Source organism: Limanda limanda, chromosome 20 (genome assembly GCF_963576545.1).
Source record: "Limanda limanda chromosome 20, fLimLim1.1, whole genome shotgun sequence".
NCBI classification, from domain to species: Eukaryota; Metazoa; Chordata; class Actinopteri; order Pleuronectiformes; family Pleuronectidae; genus Limanda; species Limanda limanda.
The window spans coordinates 7612352-7627964 of NC_083655.1; the positions used below are offsets into that span (position 1 = coordinate 7612352).

The window sequence follows — 15613 nt, forward strand, 5'->3', positions numbered from 1 at the left end:
TCGTACAGTTGCAATCAGAAATATTCAACCCCCTCACCTCAATAGACATTATAGTGATGTGGATGACTGTAGTTACCTAAGTGGCAGTTTTTAGATATTCAGGCTCTGAGACCCAACAAGATCCCGACTAAACATTAAAAAAACATCTCTACTCTACGTACAAGCCTCTGCAGGTGATTAACGATCACAGGATCCCCACACCGTTCCTCATCCAACTCGTCGACGAGTGGGGAAACGTCTCCACTGACAAGAGGGTCGTCGTGGTAATTAAATCTTCGCCACCAGGACTGAAGGTTAGCGTGACAAGGAATACAAACGGCCCATTTACACTTTTATAAAATGTCATTTATGAGTAATCTAATAGGAGAAATGTCATGAGATCCTGTTGTTGTTTTAGGTGTCGTCAGATGTTGTTTCACAACCAGTGGATTCAGAAGGGAAAGCCTCTTTCACTGTTAATAGTGTGAGCGGCCAAAGGTGAGTGTCACCTTTGAATATAATAGAAAACTGTTTTATTATGGTTATTATCATATTATTACAATAAAAGAATGAATTTGTTCATCAGTCACTTGTTGCTACCCTGTTGTTCCACCAGGGGGTGCTATCAGCTGGACTTTGACGGTTCCCTTAACAACAAACACATCCCTGGTCCAACAGTGAATCTCACTGTTTTACCTAATCCCAACAAACCTGTGAGTCTGATAGTGGATTACAACTCCGCCGCCAGGTTTCCTGCTGGAGGAACTTTCCCAGGTTTGTGTTTGAATCTGTGGTTTATGTTCTGACACAATGTTCAACAAGCTTAGTGTGTGTCTGTGTGTATGTGTGTGTCCAGTGTTCTCAGTGACTGTGGTGTCCGATGAAGGAAGCCCGATGACGACTTTTAACCCAGCTGCTGTGACCATGATGCTGTGGGAGGGCGAGGCCTCAGACAGAAGACCTCTACAGCTAGTCAGTGTTTTACTAACATACTCAGGGACTGACACAGATTTTTACTTTCCATCAACTAATGTTTGTTGAAATACACTCTAATGTTTGTTGAAATACAATAATTCTCCTCTGTAGCCCACTGAGCTGAAGTGTAGTAAACCCATGGAGAATGAAAGGAAAGACTGTTTTCACTTTAGGTAATCTATCTTTTATATTTGACATCAAAAATATAAATACACATCTTTTCTGCAGTGTTTGCTCTGTAAAATAAAACAGACTCTACCTTTGACGTCTATCATCCAACAAATCTATTGTTCAGGCGCTAGATTTGAACTGAGAAGATTAAAACAGATGTGATGTCTGAGGGGTAAATATGTATATTTGTGTTTAACTGCAGGGATAAAAACATCCCAGAAACCGCTGGAAATCACACCGTCCAGTTCTCTCTGCTCATCGACCAAACAAACTTCCTGCTCAGCAATCAGGTCGGTTGAACCCGAAATCTGTCAAATCTGTTTCTTTCTGCCACTTCTCAAACACTCCGAGCATGCTGGGAGACTGTGGCCATCGTCCCTGATCCCTGAGAGAGATGACTGACTTCAGCTCTGTCTCGTAGATCACTTTAAACGTGGTGGCCAATCAGCCCGTCAAACTGGCGCCCGAATCCCAGCCTCCAGCTCCAGTCGTTTCCTGCTGCAGGGACGTTAAAAACCGAACACTGCTGCAGGATATGACTCTGAGGATCATGGTAAAAAATCGAAGAGCCTAAGCATTTCAGTTAGGCAACAAATTCCAGCTGATAAACCACTAAAATGTTGACCTAATGGTTTTCAGGACTCCTTCGGAAACCCAGCAGGGAAGGACCTGGTCGGCAGACTGGTGGTTTCTATAACCAACTGTCGCGGGGATGGAGCCAAACCCACTCCTCTGTTTGAAGGCAGAATGAACAGATATGAGATTAGCCTGGCGGAGGGACAGGTCCACATCCCCGTGAGTAAAGCCACGTTCTCACTGCACAACTGGCTCAGTCACCAGTTCACACTACACGATCTTCCACCAGGAGAAATCCCCATCTAGGGTTATCACGTTTAATCTTATCTGAAAAAGCCCGACCCCAACCTCACTCCATGCAATTAATATAAGCTGCACTAGGTTTGTGTTACTCTCTATCACCGTTGTTGCTTGTTTTCCCAGATTAGACGTGTGCAGCGCAAAAAATCTGGGAGCAACTGAAACCATATATACCGGCACCAGCTTTAACCAGTGCTCTGATTAACTGGAGTAGGATAGTCAGCCTGTTAGAAATCTAGTCGGCGACCGCCCATCCAAGCTTTTGTCTTCTTGGTGATTGGAAGACTCTTAAGCGTTAATTCTATGACGAGATTATTTTGCCGTCTTCCAGGTCTCACTGTGCTCTTACTGTCCACAGAGGTTGGCCATCATGGAGAACAGCCCGGGCGAGGACGGCAGTGAATACACCCTCCGCTTCCGGCCGGACGTGCCGCTGGTCCCCACCCCCCTCGCTCCGTTTGAGCTCACCTTCCATTTTTACGACGGTATAACAAACTTCATTCATAAACAAGTCTCTGCAGCCCTACTAAATGAAATCTGACGCTTCACATGTGATTTGATTTAACTCACTTACCCTTCGTTGTGTTTTACATTTGCTGAGGTTCTGGGATTAACGTCTCTTAATTAAACATCAGTCCCTTAATGCAGTGGTTGATGATTGCATGATTCTAATTTGCTTTATTTAACCTTTTTCATTTTGTTTTTTCATTTCAGATGCAGTGAACCAACAGAGAGTGTGTGACCTGCTGAAGAAGAAAGAACGTCTCAGTTCTGCCGTTTCTGTTCATAAACAATTGTTCAATGGTTACTCTGAACTCCTTAATCTGTACACAGGTACGATTTCTACCTCATCAGTTTGTTTTAGTTGTTTGTTTGAATCAAAGACTGTATTTAAAGATGGACGACATTCCCTAAAAGTGAAGCCCAATCATCTTTATCATCCCCTGGTGGTCGGTTTGTGTCTATTATTTTTGTCTCTAATTGAGAGTCTTCTTCTGAAACCAGCTCAACACCAGACTGCGAGTATCAAAGTGGCCGACCAGAGAGAAGTTCTGAAGAGGAAGAACGTGACAGTAACAGAATCTGTAAGATGATGGTTCCGCTCCCACTTTTCCTTCGGATCCCTTCTACATACATTTATCCTGAGATGATATTTCTACATGTTTGTATTTTTTGCAGATTCCTGCTCTTGACCAACTCCTGACAGAGAAGACAACAGCAGCTGATGAGATTCGGACTACCGTCAAAAGAGTCTGCTCCCTTTCTGACGACTTCATGGGGCAGCAGGATGTTTTGGGAAAGGTATTGATTGTTCTGTTGTATCTTTACGAAAACATATTAAGTGTTTAGAGGCTAGAGTTTGTTTCTTCATTCGTACTCTTTGCTTTTTTGAATGCAGGTCGGTCACTTGGCCTACGTGCAGGACGACGCTGCAGCCAGAGTCATCTCCTGGCACATCCGTGGTGATATGGACTGTGTCATCACCGTGACGACAGAAGCAGCTCGGAAGATCTACGAAGACACTCGGGGCCGGCAGCAGGTCCTGCCCCTTGACAGCGTACTCATGCAACAAATGAACAGGTACATTTCTTTCAGCTTATTTTCTAAACAAATAAAGTTGAAGGTCGTTTCTCCGACGCTGAAAAGGTCAGTTTGACGGTTTGGTTGCAGAGATTTAATTCTGCATCTGAGTGTTTTTCCATCAAGTCCCAACACCTTCATAAGTCGTTTGAGTTTTGTTTGTTGGCGTCTGAGTAACTTCCGTCTCTGTGTGTGTGTGTGAGTGTGTGTGTGTGTGTGTGTGTGTGTGTGTGTGTGTGTGTGTGTGTGTGTGTGTGTGTGTGTGTGTGTGTGTGTGTGTGTGTGTGTGTGTGTGTGTGTGTGTGTGTGTGTGTGTGTGTGTGTGTGTGTGTGTGTGTGTGATTATAGTCCAACAAGGCTTCCAAAACAGTAATTTAAACATCTTGTGCAGCTCCTTCTGTAACTAAGCAACACACCAATAGTGAATTCCTGCTTTCATTCATTTACTTCAATATAAATAAATGAAAGGGCAATAAAAAGTTTAGTGTTTTATGCTACAAGACTTCATGAATAAAGTTATTTCTTTCTATTTTACTATACAAATAATGGTGATGATTATTATCAAACAGGAGGAAGTACAGTTTCCTGCTCCTGATGACAGTCGCTGTACTTAAAGGATCATCCCGTCAGTGTTTACTGTTTCAGCCCATTCCAATGAAAGAAATACTTTACAATACAACCAGCCATTTATCAAACCAGGTTTAGATGTTTTAAGCCCAGAGTAACTGCCGTAATCTTCCTCTAAAATCTGAATTTCCTGCAGACCGCTGCCACACATGAGAAACGGCCTCAGCCTCTTTGAGCCCTCTGGGAACCCGGTGTTTGCCAGGAACCTCCTGATTTTCCCGCGGGACAAGGAGAGATGTGCCATCGGTGAGTTTTCTGTGGTAGATTTCTGCTGCTCAGTGAAACGTCAATAACAGTTTTAGTTTTTTCAGTGCAGACTTATTAAAATAGTTCATGGTTTCTATTCGAGGTTCCCACGTCTCTTTGCTGTAGTTGGGGTATTTCCTTCATGCCCCAGTTGCTCCTGTTGAGCTTTGGGTAAATGTTTCCACCTGGGGTCCAGCGTTGTGTGGTTTGAGGGGTCCCTCGTTAGGGGCCCTTCCACTGGAGCAGAAACTGGGCCTCTTGCACCACATTCAAATTATAATTTTTTTATGTAGTGATGATTTTCTTTTGACTAGATAAAAGTGGGTTCCGCCAAATCAATAAGATTTTGTATTATTCTTTGTTTAATGGACCATAATTGTCAAGCTTGTTTAGAGGGAAACATAAAACATCCTATTTTATCCTTTGTTTCAGATTTCAATGACTGTACATTGTTCTTGTCGTATAAAGAGATTATCATAGACTGTGAATAAAGATGGACGACACGTCTCCACTTCCTCCTGCAAACAAGTTGAAATTCTGAGTGTTCAAATAAAGTGTCCTGCTCACTTTTCAGTGTTCGCTAACATCCTGGGTGATACGATTCTGATTGATGACCTGGATTCTGCAACCGACTACAGACGGGCTGTGAGTGACGCCCACTGACAGAGCAGCAGCAGAATAGAACCGGCCGCAGGTTATTTATCCTTTTCAAATGTGCTTCTGCTTTCAGCTGGTGCAGAAAAAGATCCGGTGTCCCACCATTCTGACCAGGCTTGGGGACAGGATCAATGCCGGGGGCAAGTTCGGAGGCGCACAGAACAAAGTCCCACCGGTTACCTCATTCAAAGTGTTCGGAGCCCCCCCCCCAGAGCTATTCTACACTCTTCAAGAACAAATAGGTGACATCTCTCATGTCCTTTTCAGACGTGAACTTTTAGAGAAAGTCAGGAAAATTGGTTCTGGACATTTTCTGTCTGGCTGTGTTGACCCGGCTTGTGCTTCAATTTCTCTTTTCCGTTTTTTTTAAATTTCTTTAACTGATAGACCTGCTCCGTCAGTACCGGACAGCTTTGGAAAAGAAGGAGAAGGCAGAAAAGGAACGTGACGACCACTCAAACGTGATGAAGTCTCCTGTCAATATAAAAAAGCAACAGGACAAGGAGACGAAAGAGAAGCAGCTGGAGGAGATTGAGAGACAACTAAGTATGTTTGTCCGCCTGCAGAGAAAAGGCAGAGAGTAAATTACAGGATTCGATCTGTTAATGATGATTTCTCATTGCTCTTTGTTTCATCTTGTAGGCTCTACAACCATGGGAATCAAGAGGCCTATGAAACGGGGTCTGGAGCCCCTTGACAGCATCGCAAAAAGGGCTAAATGAAGACTCCCACAAGAAATGGATGAATCCAACCTGACTTGATTTTTTTATCGGAATTTTATTGGTACCTTTATTATTGATATATTTTTTTACTTGGGGTCAGTGAGTCGCTGTTTTTAAATGTACTAGTTTGTCTTTGTATGTTTGTTTGTGTGGACAAAACTTGTTTTACAAAAGCATAATGTGTGTCTCAGTGAAAATCTTTTTATATTAAAGAAGTTATGTATTTACTATAAGCTCTCTCTTTCTCTGTGTCCTTATTTCTGCTCAATAATAATAACTGGGGTGAAACGCACGTTGTAAATATACAATCTGGGCACGCATTTTACGCACGGGATAATTGCGAAGGATTTGGGGAACAAAAACCATCATTATCCAAACGTAGGCGTCCGGAAATCGTTTATGCTGGAAGGCAACGAGATCTGTGTGTGTGTGTGTGTTTGTGTGTGTGTGTGTGTGTGTGTGTGATGTGAGAACACGGAAAACCTCCGTCAGTGTTGGAGGGGGGGTCTGCGTAACGTCACATCCAAAGACGCTGGAGGAGCTTGTGCGCACCAGCGAGAGGAGGAAGAACCCGCCTTGCTCCCACTGCTTCCACAGACTTTCACCACTACTGATCTCAACCTGAAGAGCTTTTTCAACATTTCAACCATGACGCACGGACTCTATGGATTCACACTTATTCTCATTTTAATCCCTCTCACCACCGGGACACCTTTCCATCACGGCAGGTTCCAGGGCAACGCGTATTCTGGCACAGACGCACGACAGAGAAACAAGTGAGTAAAGTGGATAATTACACAATTTGCATATGAATAAAACGCATGTGTGTCCATGAGCGCCAGTTCTACTTCGTGTGAGTGTCGAGGAAACAGCAACTGAGTGATTAACCCGGGTTTTCTGCAGAAACTGGTGCGCCTACGTTGTGCACAAGAACGTGAGCTGTGCCGTCGTGGGAGGCACGGGGAGCTTCGTGCATCCGGAGCTGTTCCCTTGTCCTCCGGAGCTGCCCGACTGTGCGCAACAAGTCATGTAAGTTCCCCGGAGTGCTGCACTCTGGGTGGATATTCTTTAGTATTGGAATACTTCATGCTACTATCAACAATTGTGATGTTTTGATCCACCATTAACATTGAAGTTTACGCATGAATATGAAAAGAATGTCTCTTAAATTTTGACTAATGTGGAAGAGATTTACTCTTAGAAGAGTGAAGAGAGTCTTTTATTTGTAAAGCAGAGAAATATTCAGGCATCTGTGTTAAATTTAACGAATGGCAAACAGTGGGTTGTCTTTGTTTTGCTTGACTGTGACTTGAGCAACAAACACTGAGATGCCGTCAATCACTGGATGGCAGGAGCCATGTGAGCCACCAGGGTCCTCATGGTGGAAAGTCTGAAACAGCTTCCTGCCAACTGCACGGTTAATTAACTGCAAATGTGTCAACAAACATTATTTACTACTTTGTTGTTCCAAGGTCACATTTGTAGAAACCAGAGTACGTTGTGTTACTGTGTTTAAATGCTTCCAGATACCGGACACACTTCAGGCCCACGTATAAGATCGCATACAAGACTGTCACCGAGCTGGAGTGGAGGTGCTGCCCGGCGTACCAGGGCCATGACTGCATGGAGGTGAAAGACTTCAGGATACTTCAAGTAGAGAATTTTCCTCATGCACCCTCCACTGGACATATTCCAGTGCCACAAGGTGAAATACATGATTATAAATGAGAAAATGCAGCATGAAATTCACCATTGCACAAATTAAAATGTGAGATATCCACTTTGCTGTCTCCCCACCCTCTGGGATTCCTCCCTGTAGCTCCAGAGCAGCCAGCAAACGGACAGAGAAATCATCCATGGGTAGGGGAGGGGCACTTTGGAGGTCAGACAGTTCAGAGACCACTCAGGGGTCACGGAGGATCTCAAAGTACTCAACACCTGGAGGAGGAGGTGCAGCAACTGTCCCAGATGGTCCTTGACATGCAGGCAAGAATGACAGACATGACCTCCAATCTGAGGCTGGATTTCCAGGAGGACGCCAGCAAAATGCTCATCACGCTGCTGAATAACGTCCGACAGCCTGCAGGTGCACGAGGCGCAGGAACCCAAGCCTACCAGTTGAAGGACACATCCTACCAAGAGATAACGCCTATGGATGAAGTTATGAACAAGATCACCCAGGTCACAGACGATCTAGCGTCTAAGACCAATACCCTGGATGACCTGCTGGGCCGCGTCGACCGCCATGATGGACAGATTCGTCTTCTGACGGAGGCAGGTCAGAATCCATCATCTTCACCTCCTCCTACTCCTCCCCCAGCCAGTGACCCAGACCTGCGCGCCTACATGGACGCTAAGATCCATGCTCTGAGAGAGGAGTTGATGGAAGGCATGGAAATCAAACTTGCAGACTTGAAGAATGTTTGTGATTATAAAATCATGTCGGTCCGGGAGCAATGTGAGGGAACAGAGGCCAATTACCTGAGCCTGGCTGAGCTCATGGACTCAAAGGAAACTGACCTCCGACAGGAGATCCAGGACCTTAAAACCAAACTGGAATATCCAGAAAGAGAAGGCACTCGTGTATCTGACTCTGTTCTCGCTCGTGTAGAAAACCTTGAGATCCATCTGAACTCCTCTCAGAAGGCTGTGACAGAGCAGTGCCTCTCGCTGGAGGAAAAGCAGAGGAAAGAGAGGGCAGAGGCCATTCAAGACTTGAGGGGGACTCTGGAGGACAAGCTGGCCACTATGGAAGATCAACTCACCACACTGTTGGTAGATATAAGCACCAACTCCCAATCAGAGATTCAGCCAGTGAGTCAGGACGCACAGCAGAGGGACATGAACTCTCTAAAGAGCTCTGTTCAGACTCTGGAGGACAGACTCAACATCTTGGACCAGTTACAATCCAATGAGCACACGGCTAATTTAGCTGTTGCAGAAAACCTTCAGCAAGATTTCCAGAGCTGCAAAGCTGCTATTGATGCTATGGAGATGAGTCTAGATGTCAAGTTAAAAGGAGCCATTGAGGGACAACTCGTCAACTGCAGCTCTCACATTGAGAATGCGCACAACGAGCTGAGCTCCATGAGAAGCCGCATGGGCATATTGGAGGACTCCTTATCAGATGTAGTCAATCAGCAGTCCCTGACCTCGCAGAGCCTCAACTCCACCTGGGGTCAAGTTAAAACAGGAGCTGAGCAGGAGCTCAAGGACCTTTCAGAGCTCCACAGAACACAGCACCAGGAGCTCAGAGAGCGGCTGGATGGGCTGAGCACGGAGGTGAAAGCCGAGGCCGAAGAGTGCAGGGGAAAAACTGAGGACGTCAGTAAGGAGATTGCCCACATGGACAGCCGCATCGTTAGCATGGAGGATTTATGCGGCAAGCTGGATCCGATCTCTGCTAGCCTCCAGAGAATCAAAGAGGGACTGAATAAGCATGTCACTGCGTTGTGGACCTGTGTCAACCAGCTGAACGGCACAGTCAGAGCTCAGACAAAAGATATTGGAGGAGTGAGGGGAACGTGCTTGAATCTCCAGAGCCAAATCGCAAACATAGCCAGAGACCTTCAGACGCTAACGGACAACGACTCTGAGAAGACAGGTAAGCTGCAAACTCAAAACAATCCTCACCTAATGGTGAGGTCCATCACTTTGTTCCCATGATTTAGCTTTTATAGCAGCCCCATCTTACATTTAATTAGCGCAGTGCCCCTTCTTATCATGCCCTTTTGCAGCTTTCCTTCTGAAACTGCAAAAGTAGCATGCACTAATTAAGCAAAGGCAAATAAACATTGGCTGCGGGACTCAGTCCACATAACCCCGAAGCCACGAAACCATTGTGGTACAAAGAGATTAAGTACAACGATCCATGAATTATTGAATCCGAATAAGTTGCCATTGCTGTTTCAAAATATTGAATGTCTTGTGTGGCCAAGTGTGAAGCCTGTAGGACGGATGTCTTTAATCTTGCAAATGAAAAGTTAAATACTTTAACACTAAATCACACTCTTTTTAACAGTTTTGCTGCTGTACGCCCTTAGTTGGTATTAACACTATAGCTTTTCTTGGCTAATGCTAGCTAATGCAAAGCAGACATTCCTGATTCTACTCATGCTACTGTTGTAAATGTTACTTGTGGTTACAACCGCTGCCATATCCTGTCTGTTTATTGTAAATACCAGCTAAATCAGATTTATTATCCACTAAACTTTCCATTGTTGAACTTCAAATAGCTGCAACACGTCCTTTCCTTTTAGATCATAGCTCGGACCGGAGCCCGTTTATTCATCCCGGGGCTGACTGTGTTGTTGGAGAGGTTTCAGTATCGGTGTGTGTTAGAGAGTGAGAGGATGTTGGAGTTTCATTAAACAGTGTTCTCGGTGTAAGGAGGTCGGGTTGATTGAAGACACATGCTCGATTTAATAGAGCCCACTTGTGTTGAGCAATACCTTGGCTTAACGACACGGTGTTCGTTTGGCCTTTTTGTGCATCCAAGGTTGGATTCGTGTCTTCGTTCGCCCACAATCTCTTTCCCAATATGTGTGTCGTTTTTAATGGGCGGGGGTGTAAAATATTTGTATTTCTTTGAGCCTGGACATTAGGTTGACCAGCCTCAGCGTCATCAGGTGGATCCGTTGCGATCTGAGTACCGAGGCTGGACATGTGAGCATGTTAGATAGTTCTCCCTATCAGACCGTGTGTTGCATACTTCTCCTATGAGCCTGCTCATTAATGACACCACCTCTGAGACCGAGCTGGACCTCGGAGCCTCATTGTTGTAGATGCGAACTGGAAGCTCACACATGATGTTTACTCTTCCTCTGGGACCTGCTAGTTTTCAGTACTGGTTTATGGGGCAGGTGATGCAACATGCGATCCGGTCCAGGGTCCCGAGGGAGGTGAACTGGAAAGAACTAGTCCCTCTTCTGGTCCCATTACAAGTCAAGCTAAAGGCTTTCAAGATATGTCAAGATATGTTTCAGCTTTTTCCCTGATTCCTCTCTGTAGTTGGCAGATGCCAGTTTACTCATTCTTGCCAAATAATGAATCAGTACTGGTGAAGAAATGTTGCCACTCCACCCAGTGGTTCTTCTCTTATGTTTGCATTTAATTCATCATTCTGTCATTGGGAAGCTCTGCCCAATTATTCACGATTTCCACTCTCTCTCAGCGTTGTTAGGGGCCACTCAGTGCTTGGCTCTCCGTCTCTGCTACCTCATCCTAACGTCTCCCTCCCAGCTTATCTGAAGAGGGTGGAAAACCCTGCTCGGAGGGGTCCTTACAGGGAGATCTGCACACAGCTTATCAACAAACCACTCGTGGGCGTCTTTATTCCGGAGCCAAATGCTTCTGTTGTTCTTTTAGTGGTGCGACAACACAGAAATTTAAACGACTGCTTCTCCTCCCAGTCCACAGTCACGTCTTTTCTCCAGTTTCCACAGTCCCATCTGCAGCTTTCTCACATTTTAAAACTTCCACGGTTGAGTTCCTTTTTCTGTTTAAACAAATAGTGTAAACAGCCAGAGCTGCTCTGGGGTCCCCAGGGCAACATGTCAGTGTGTTCACCATGATGTCATACCCGCCATTAACCTCAGACGAGAGGATCAGGAAAGGGGTGAGGAGAGATGCAATATGTCATCCTGGAACTGATTTTGTTGCTTTATTTAGCGTTTGACGTTTTACTTTGGTCCATCAATAGACTGTGAATAAATATGACGTTTCCCAACTTCCTGGAACTTTCTGGATACGAACGCTGCCATCTGGCGCATTTGGAGCCGGAGTGTCGATCTGGGGGATGGAGCCGATCATGATCTTGACCAATCATGAGTCAATCACGGGACATCAGTGTCCTTAGGGTTAGGGTTGAATTATTCTAAAGAAATCATTTTTTGCTCATGAATGTTTTACGAGGAAACGTTCTCGACACGTGAGGGATTCACACTGTGTGTTTCTGTGAGAATCACTGAATGTAAACACATGCCTGCTCTGGATGCTCATTGTATACTCATGTATATACGAGTGTTTACATACACAGAGACGATCACTTCCTCCCTGTGTCAGCCTCCATATGAATAACATATATTTTTCTCGATCCCTGCACTGGTGTTGAAGGATATCGCTCTCATTGTGTTTGACAGGGCGGCGTCTATGTTCATCCCACAGCTGAGTCGGGCTCCATTATGGGGACGTCTTGAAACTCTTTCCTGCTTTTGACAGAGCTCAGTGGTTTCGGCTCGTAGGTCAACGACCTGCGACAGATAAGGAGACTTGTCGGGTGACACAATCTGCTCAGTGGTCAACCATAATAACCCTCAGGAGCCCGAAACAAGATGGAGCCTGACAGAAGGTTCTCCAGAACCAATTAAAAGCCAGAAGCGTTTGTCTGCCTCCGCTCATTCAACATGACAGTGGACGTGTCACATTATCTGATGTTAGACTCGTTTCCTTTTTCTGCTTTTGGCAATAAATGCTGGATTTATTGTTTCCTGAATCAAAGTCTGAGGCGTTCAATGTGTTTTCGGTCACAGTGACTCATAAAGTCAAACCACACCAAGTCTTGCCCTGCAGTCATCATAATGTGGTATGTAATGCGGAAAATGGCCTTTATTGTGGCACAGGGGGCTGTTGCGTCCCCGGGGGCAGGGTGGGGGGGCGGAGGGTGTGGGAGGCGGAGGGGGTAAGTGACTAACGACAGAGCGAGGGTTTCCCATGCTGCTCTGTGCTGAGGCTGTATGGTCCACAGCAGATCCAGCTGCAGTTGTTTACCGCTCACCTCTTTCATCACAACAAACTCCCTCTCATGCATCCCGCGCTCGCCTCCTCTTACTTCTTCACCAGGTCCTGAAATCCGTTTTGATTTGCTCCCATCAAAGCCCACTCACTGGAGCACGTGCTTTAAATACGAGGAGCGACACGGCTAACAAACGCAGACCAATGAAACACATGCACATGTGTGCTCTTTTCATATGGTTACCCACCCGTCCCGCTCCACATGTTGTGTTTAACAGGCTGACGCTTCTGGCTTCTGCACTAAATTACCCTTTTCCCCGGGGTGAGGGGACAGGCCGCTGGTGATTGAACATGTGGCCGGGCCCTGGTATGCTGCTGGTATGTCTTTTATGTGCTGCTGTTCCCTCTCGGAGCAGCAGATTTGGGGCCTGTTGGCTTAGAGAGCAACAGCGACTAGGTGCCCTCGGGCCAGGAGGTTTGATTTGCTGATAAACTCCAGGGTTGGTCTCTGCCGTGGTTCTCAGGAATGCCGCGGCATTTGTAGTTTAGAGATGATCGTCGAATGATGAGGGAAGGGCTCTGTCACTTTCTCTATTTGTGTCCGTAAAACAGGCTCAGATAATCACTGTGATTGTTAATGAGAACGTGAACAAATTAAGCTTGTTTCTTGGATTTCACAAAGTGAGAGTGACGACATCACATGTAATTACAGGTTTTCCCTGTGAGAGATGATACCTCGGGGCCAAACTTTGATTTATTGTGAGTGTAGACGTCAGATTCAAACAGATGTTGAACTATTTACTACGTTTTGAGTTAAATCACAGACAGTTAAACATCTAGATGTTCAGATAAGTGTCACTACTTTACAAAGTCCGAGGGGTGGAACCGGTGTTTACCACATTTTAGTTGTAGATTTACGGTATTTATTCTGACCTATTCCAGTCTTATCTACCACTCACTGCTTTGCCGTACAAGTTGCATTCACCCATTAATTTTTCTATCGCACATCATCCACATGCTGTCACATCGGTCGGGGCGATTCAGGGTTCAGTGTCTTGCCCAAGGACACTTTGGCATGTGGACAAGAGGAGGCGGGGCTCAAACCAGTGACCTTCTGTTTAGTGGATGCCCTGCCCCCCTTCCTAAACCATAGCTGGCCATTCTGGTCAAACTTCACAATTTTGAAACTTTATCAAGTCCTTGTACCAAATGCATTGCCAAGTTCCCTTTAAATGTTCTTAGTTCATAAGATTTAAAAATCACAACTGCAGTTAACTACAGTTGTTTTAAAAGGTCACGTTCATCAGGCTCTTGGAGGAGAAGCAGAACTTAGAAAGTCATGAGTTCATAAACCTGACAGTGATTTGTCTCCTCTGCATGTAATTGAAAGCTCCTCGTCTGGGTTTATGGGGGAGATATTACAGAGTGAGGAGGTCTGGGCCTCTAAGAAACCAGCTGCTCTGTTAACTCGTCTGACCTCCGCACATCTGTTTGACCTGCAGCCGTGACCCCATCGCTCACGCCGTATCTGTCCCTGTCAGGTGTTCAGGTTGCAGTGGACGACGCAGGACTTTCCCAGGGTTCAAGTGAAGGCCTCGCGGTGCCTGTGGTCCCCGTGGACGCCTCTCTCCCTCGGCCACCTGTGATGGAGACCGGAGAGGCGGGTCCCCCCGGCAAGATGACCTCGTCCAAGTTGCCCCCGGGGACCAGCGGCAGCCTGATGCCTGTTCAGGGCTTTGCTGGAGCTCCAGGTGTGAGACGCCCACATGCACATTAACTCTCTCCTGCATGTTTCTCACACTTAACGTTTTCTCATCGTTTTGTTAAATTCCAGCTACTGCAGTCAAATCCACTGACTCGCTAACGACCAGCTTGCCACACCTCCCAGGTAAATACGTTCATTTTAATACACTACATTACAATAAAGCCTCTAAGGGTGGATTACAATATTTTTGTTTGGATCATCAGATGTTAACCTGCCACTCGGACCCTCACCACAGGAACCTGCCACGAGTTCAGGTCAGAATGGATTGATTATCGATTCTGCTTCTGTCACTGTGACGATTATTAGTTAGTGACGTTTCCTCTCCCGTGCTCAGGTGAGGTGTCGTTCTCAGCCGGTCTGACTCTTCTATCGTTCCAAGGAGAGGTCGGAGTCATTCGATTCAACAAGGTGTTGGTTAATGACGGAGGACACTACAACCCTCACACAGGTAACTTTCATATCTCAGTCAAACATCAACATATTCAATATACTATGAATAATGATCCAGAGAACAGCGGCAAGAAGCTTAATGAATATTTCATTGTTTATGAAAATTAGAGGGTGTCGTCCATTAACCAGAAGGTTGATGGTTCTAATCCCTCCTCCAGTCGACATGATGAAGTAATAATAGTAATAATGTCTCCCCGTGTCCTCAGGCGTCTTCACTGCTCCCACAGACGGACGCTACCTGGTCAGCGCCGTGCTCGCAGCCCAGCGAGGTGAGAAGGTCGAGGCCGTCCTCTCGGTGTCCAATCGCAGCGTCCAGAGGTTGGACTCCACGGGTTTCCTGTCCGGAGCGGCCGTGCCAACGTCCCAACAACAGTGTAACTGCAGCAGCCCGACCTCGCTGAGTCTGGTCCTCTCCCTGAAGAGAGGAGACCGAGCGGGACTTGTCCTGACGGCCGGGAAGCTCGCCACCTCGGCCTCCTCCTCCTCTGAGATCCTGTCGTCTTTCAGCGCCGTGCTTCTTTACGCCAGCCCGTCCAAACGGTAGCCCCGCCCCCCAGAGAAGAGACATCTTAGACCTTATAAAAGCCATAAACACAGTGCGGTGTGTATTATCGAGGGAAAGACAAATTATTTAGCAACAACCGAAGGGAGAGATTATTTCTATCATGAGTACTAATATATAGTACATTTATATTAAAGTGAAATTGTATTTTTTATTGAAAAGGTTTGTTTACAACCTAAACCAACCAAATACAGATATTTAATTAAACACATTACGTGTTAACTTCTTCTTTAAAGTTTTTTTATGAATGTTAAAGTTCCTCTAAGTTAT

The 15613-nt window shown here is 45.8% G+C and overlaps 2 protein-coding genes across 2 annotated transcripts in view; both read left to right on the plus strand.

Moving 5' to 3' along the window:
• smchd1 (structural maintenance of chromosomes flexible hinge domain containing 1) overlaps positions 1-6067 on the plus strand; it is an 18607-nt gene extending 12540 nt beyond the window's left edge. Inside the window, exons 29-46 of the mRNA XM_061093736.1 lie at positions 165-293; positions 398-477; positions 596-753; positions 836-951; positions 1066-1127; positions 1328-1415; positions 1547-1678; positions 1765-1920; positions 2360-2486; positions 2716-2835; positions 3007-3086; positions 3181-3303; positions 3401-3582; positions 4346-4455; positions 5030-5100; positions 5186-5354; positions 5500-5658; positions 5755-6067. Of these exons, the coding sequence (XP_060949719.1) occupies positions 165-293; positions 398-477; positions 596-753; positions 836-951; positions 1066-1127; positions 1328-1415; positions 1547-1678; positions 1765-1920; positions 2360-2486; positions 2716-2835; positions 3007-3086; positions 3181-3303; positions 3401-3582; positions 4346-4455; positions 5030-5100; positions 5186-5354; positions 5500-5658; positions 5755-5834 (2142 nt within the window). The 3' untranslated portion in view covers positions 5835-6067. The remainder of the gene's footprint in view (positions 1-164; positions 294-397; positions 478-595; positions 754-835; positions 952-1065; positions 1128-1327; positions 1416-1546; positions 1679-1764; positions 1921-2359; positions 2487-2715; positions 2836-3006; positions 3087-3180; positions 3304-3400; positions 3583-4345; positions 4456-5029; positions 5101-5185; positions 5355-5499; positions 5659-5754) is intronic.
• emilin2b (elastin microfibril interfacer 2b) lies at positions 6013-15519 on the plus strand. The gene is made up of 10 exons (XM_061094294.1): positions 6013-6024; positions 6432-6610; positions 6738-6863; positions 7361-7539; positions 7654-9438; positions 14108-14317; positions 14401-14454; positions 14535-14585; positions 14666-14779; positions 14988-15519. The coding sequence occupies exons 1-10, from the start codon at positions 6013-6015 to the stop codon at positions 15323-15325; spliced, it is 3048 nt and encodes a 1015-aa protein (XP_060950277.1). The 3' UTR covers positions 15326-15519.
• Positions 15520-15613: the final 94 nt, after the last annotated feature.

Coding starts and splice junctions, on each gene's coding strand:
- emilin2b (XM_061094294.1), top strand. Junction 14,586..14,665: donor GGAACCTGCCACGAGTTCAG/GTCAGAATGGAT, acceptor TCCCGTGCTCAG/GTGAGGTGTCGTTCTCAGCC. Junction 14,780..14,987: donor ACACTACAACCCTCACACAG/GTAACTTTCATA, acceptor CCGTGTCCTCAG/GCGTCTTCACTGCTCCCACA.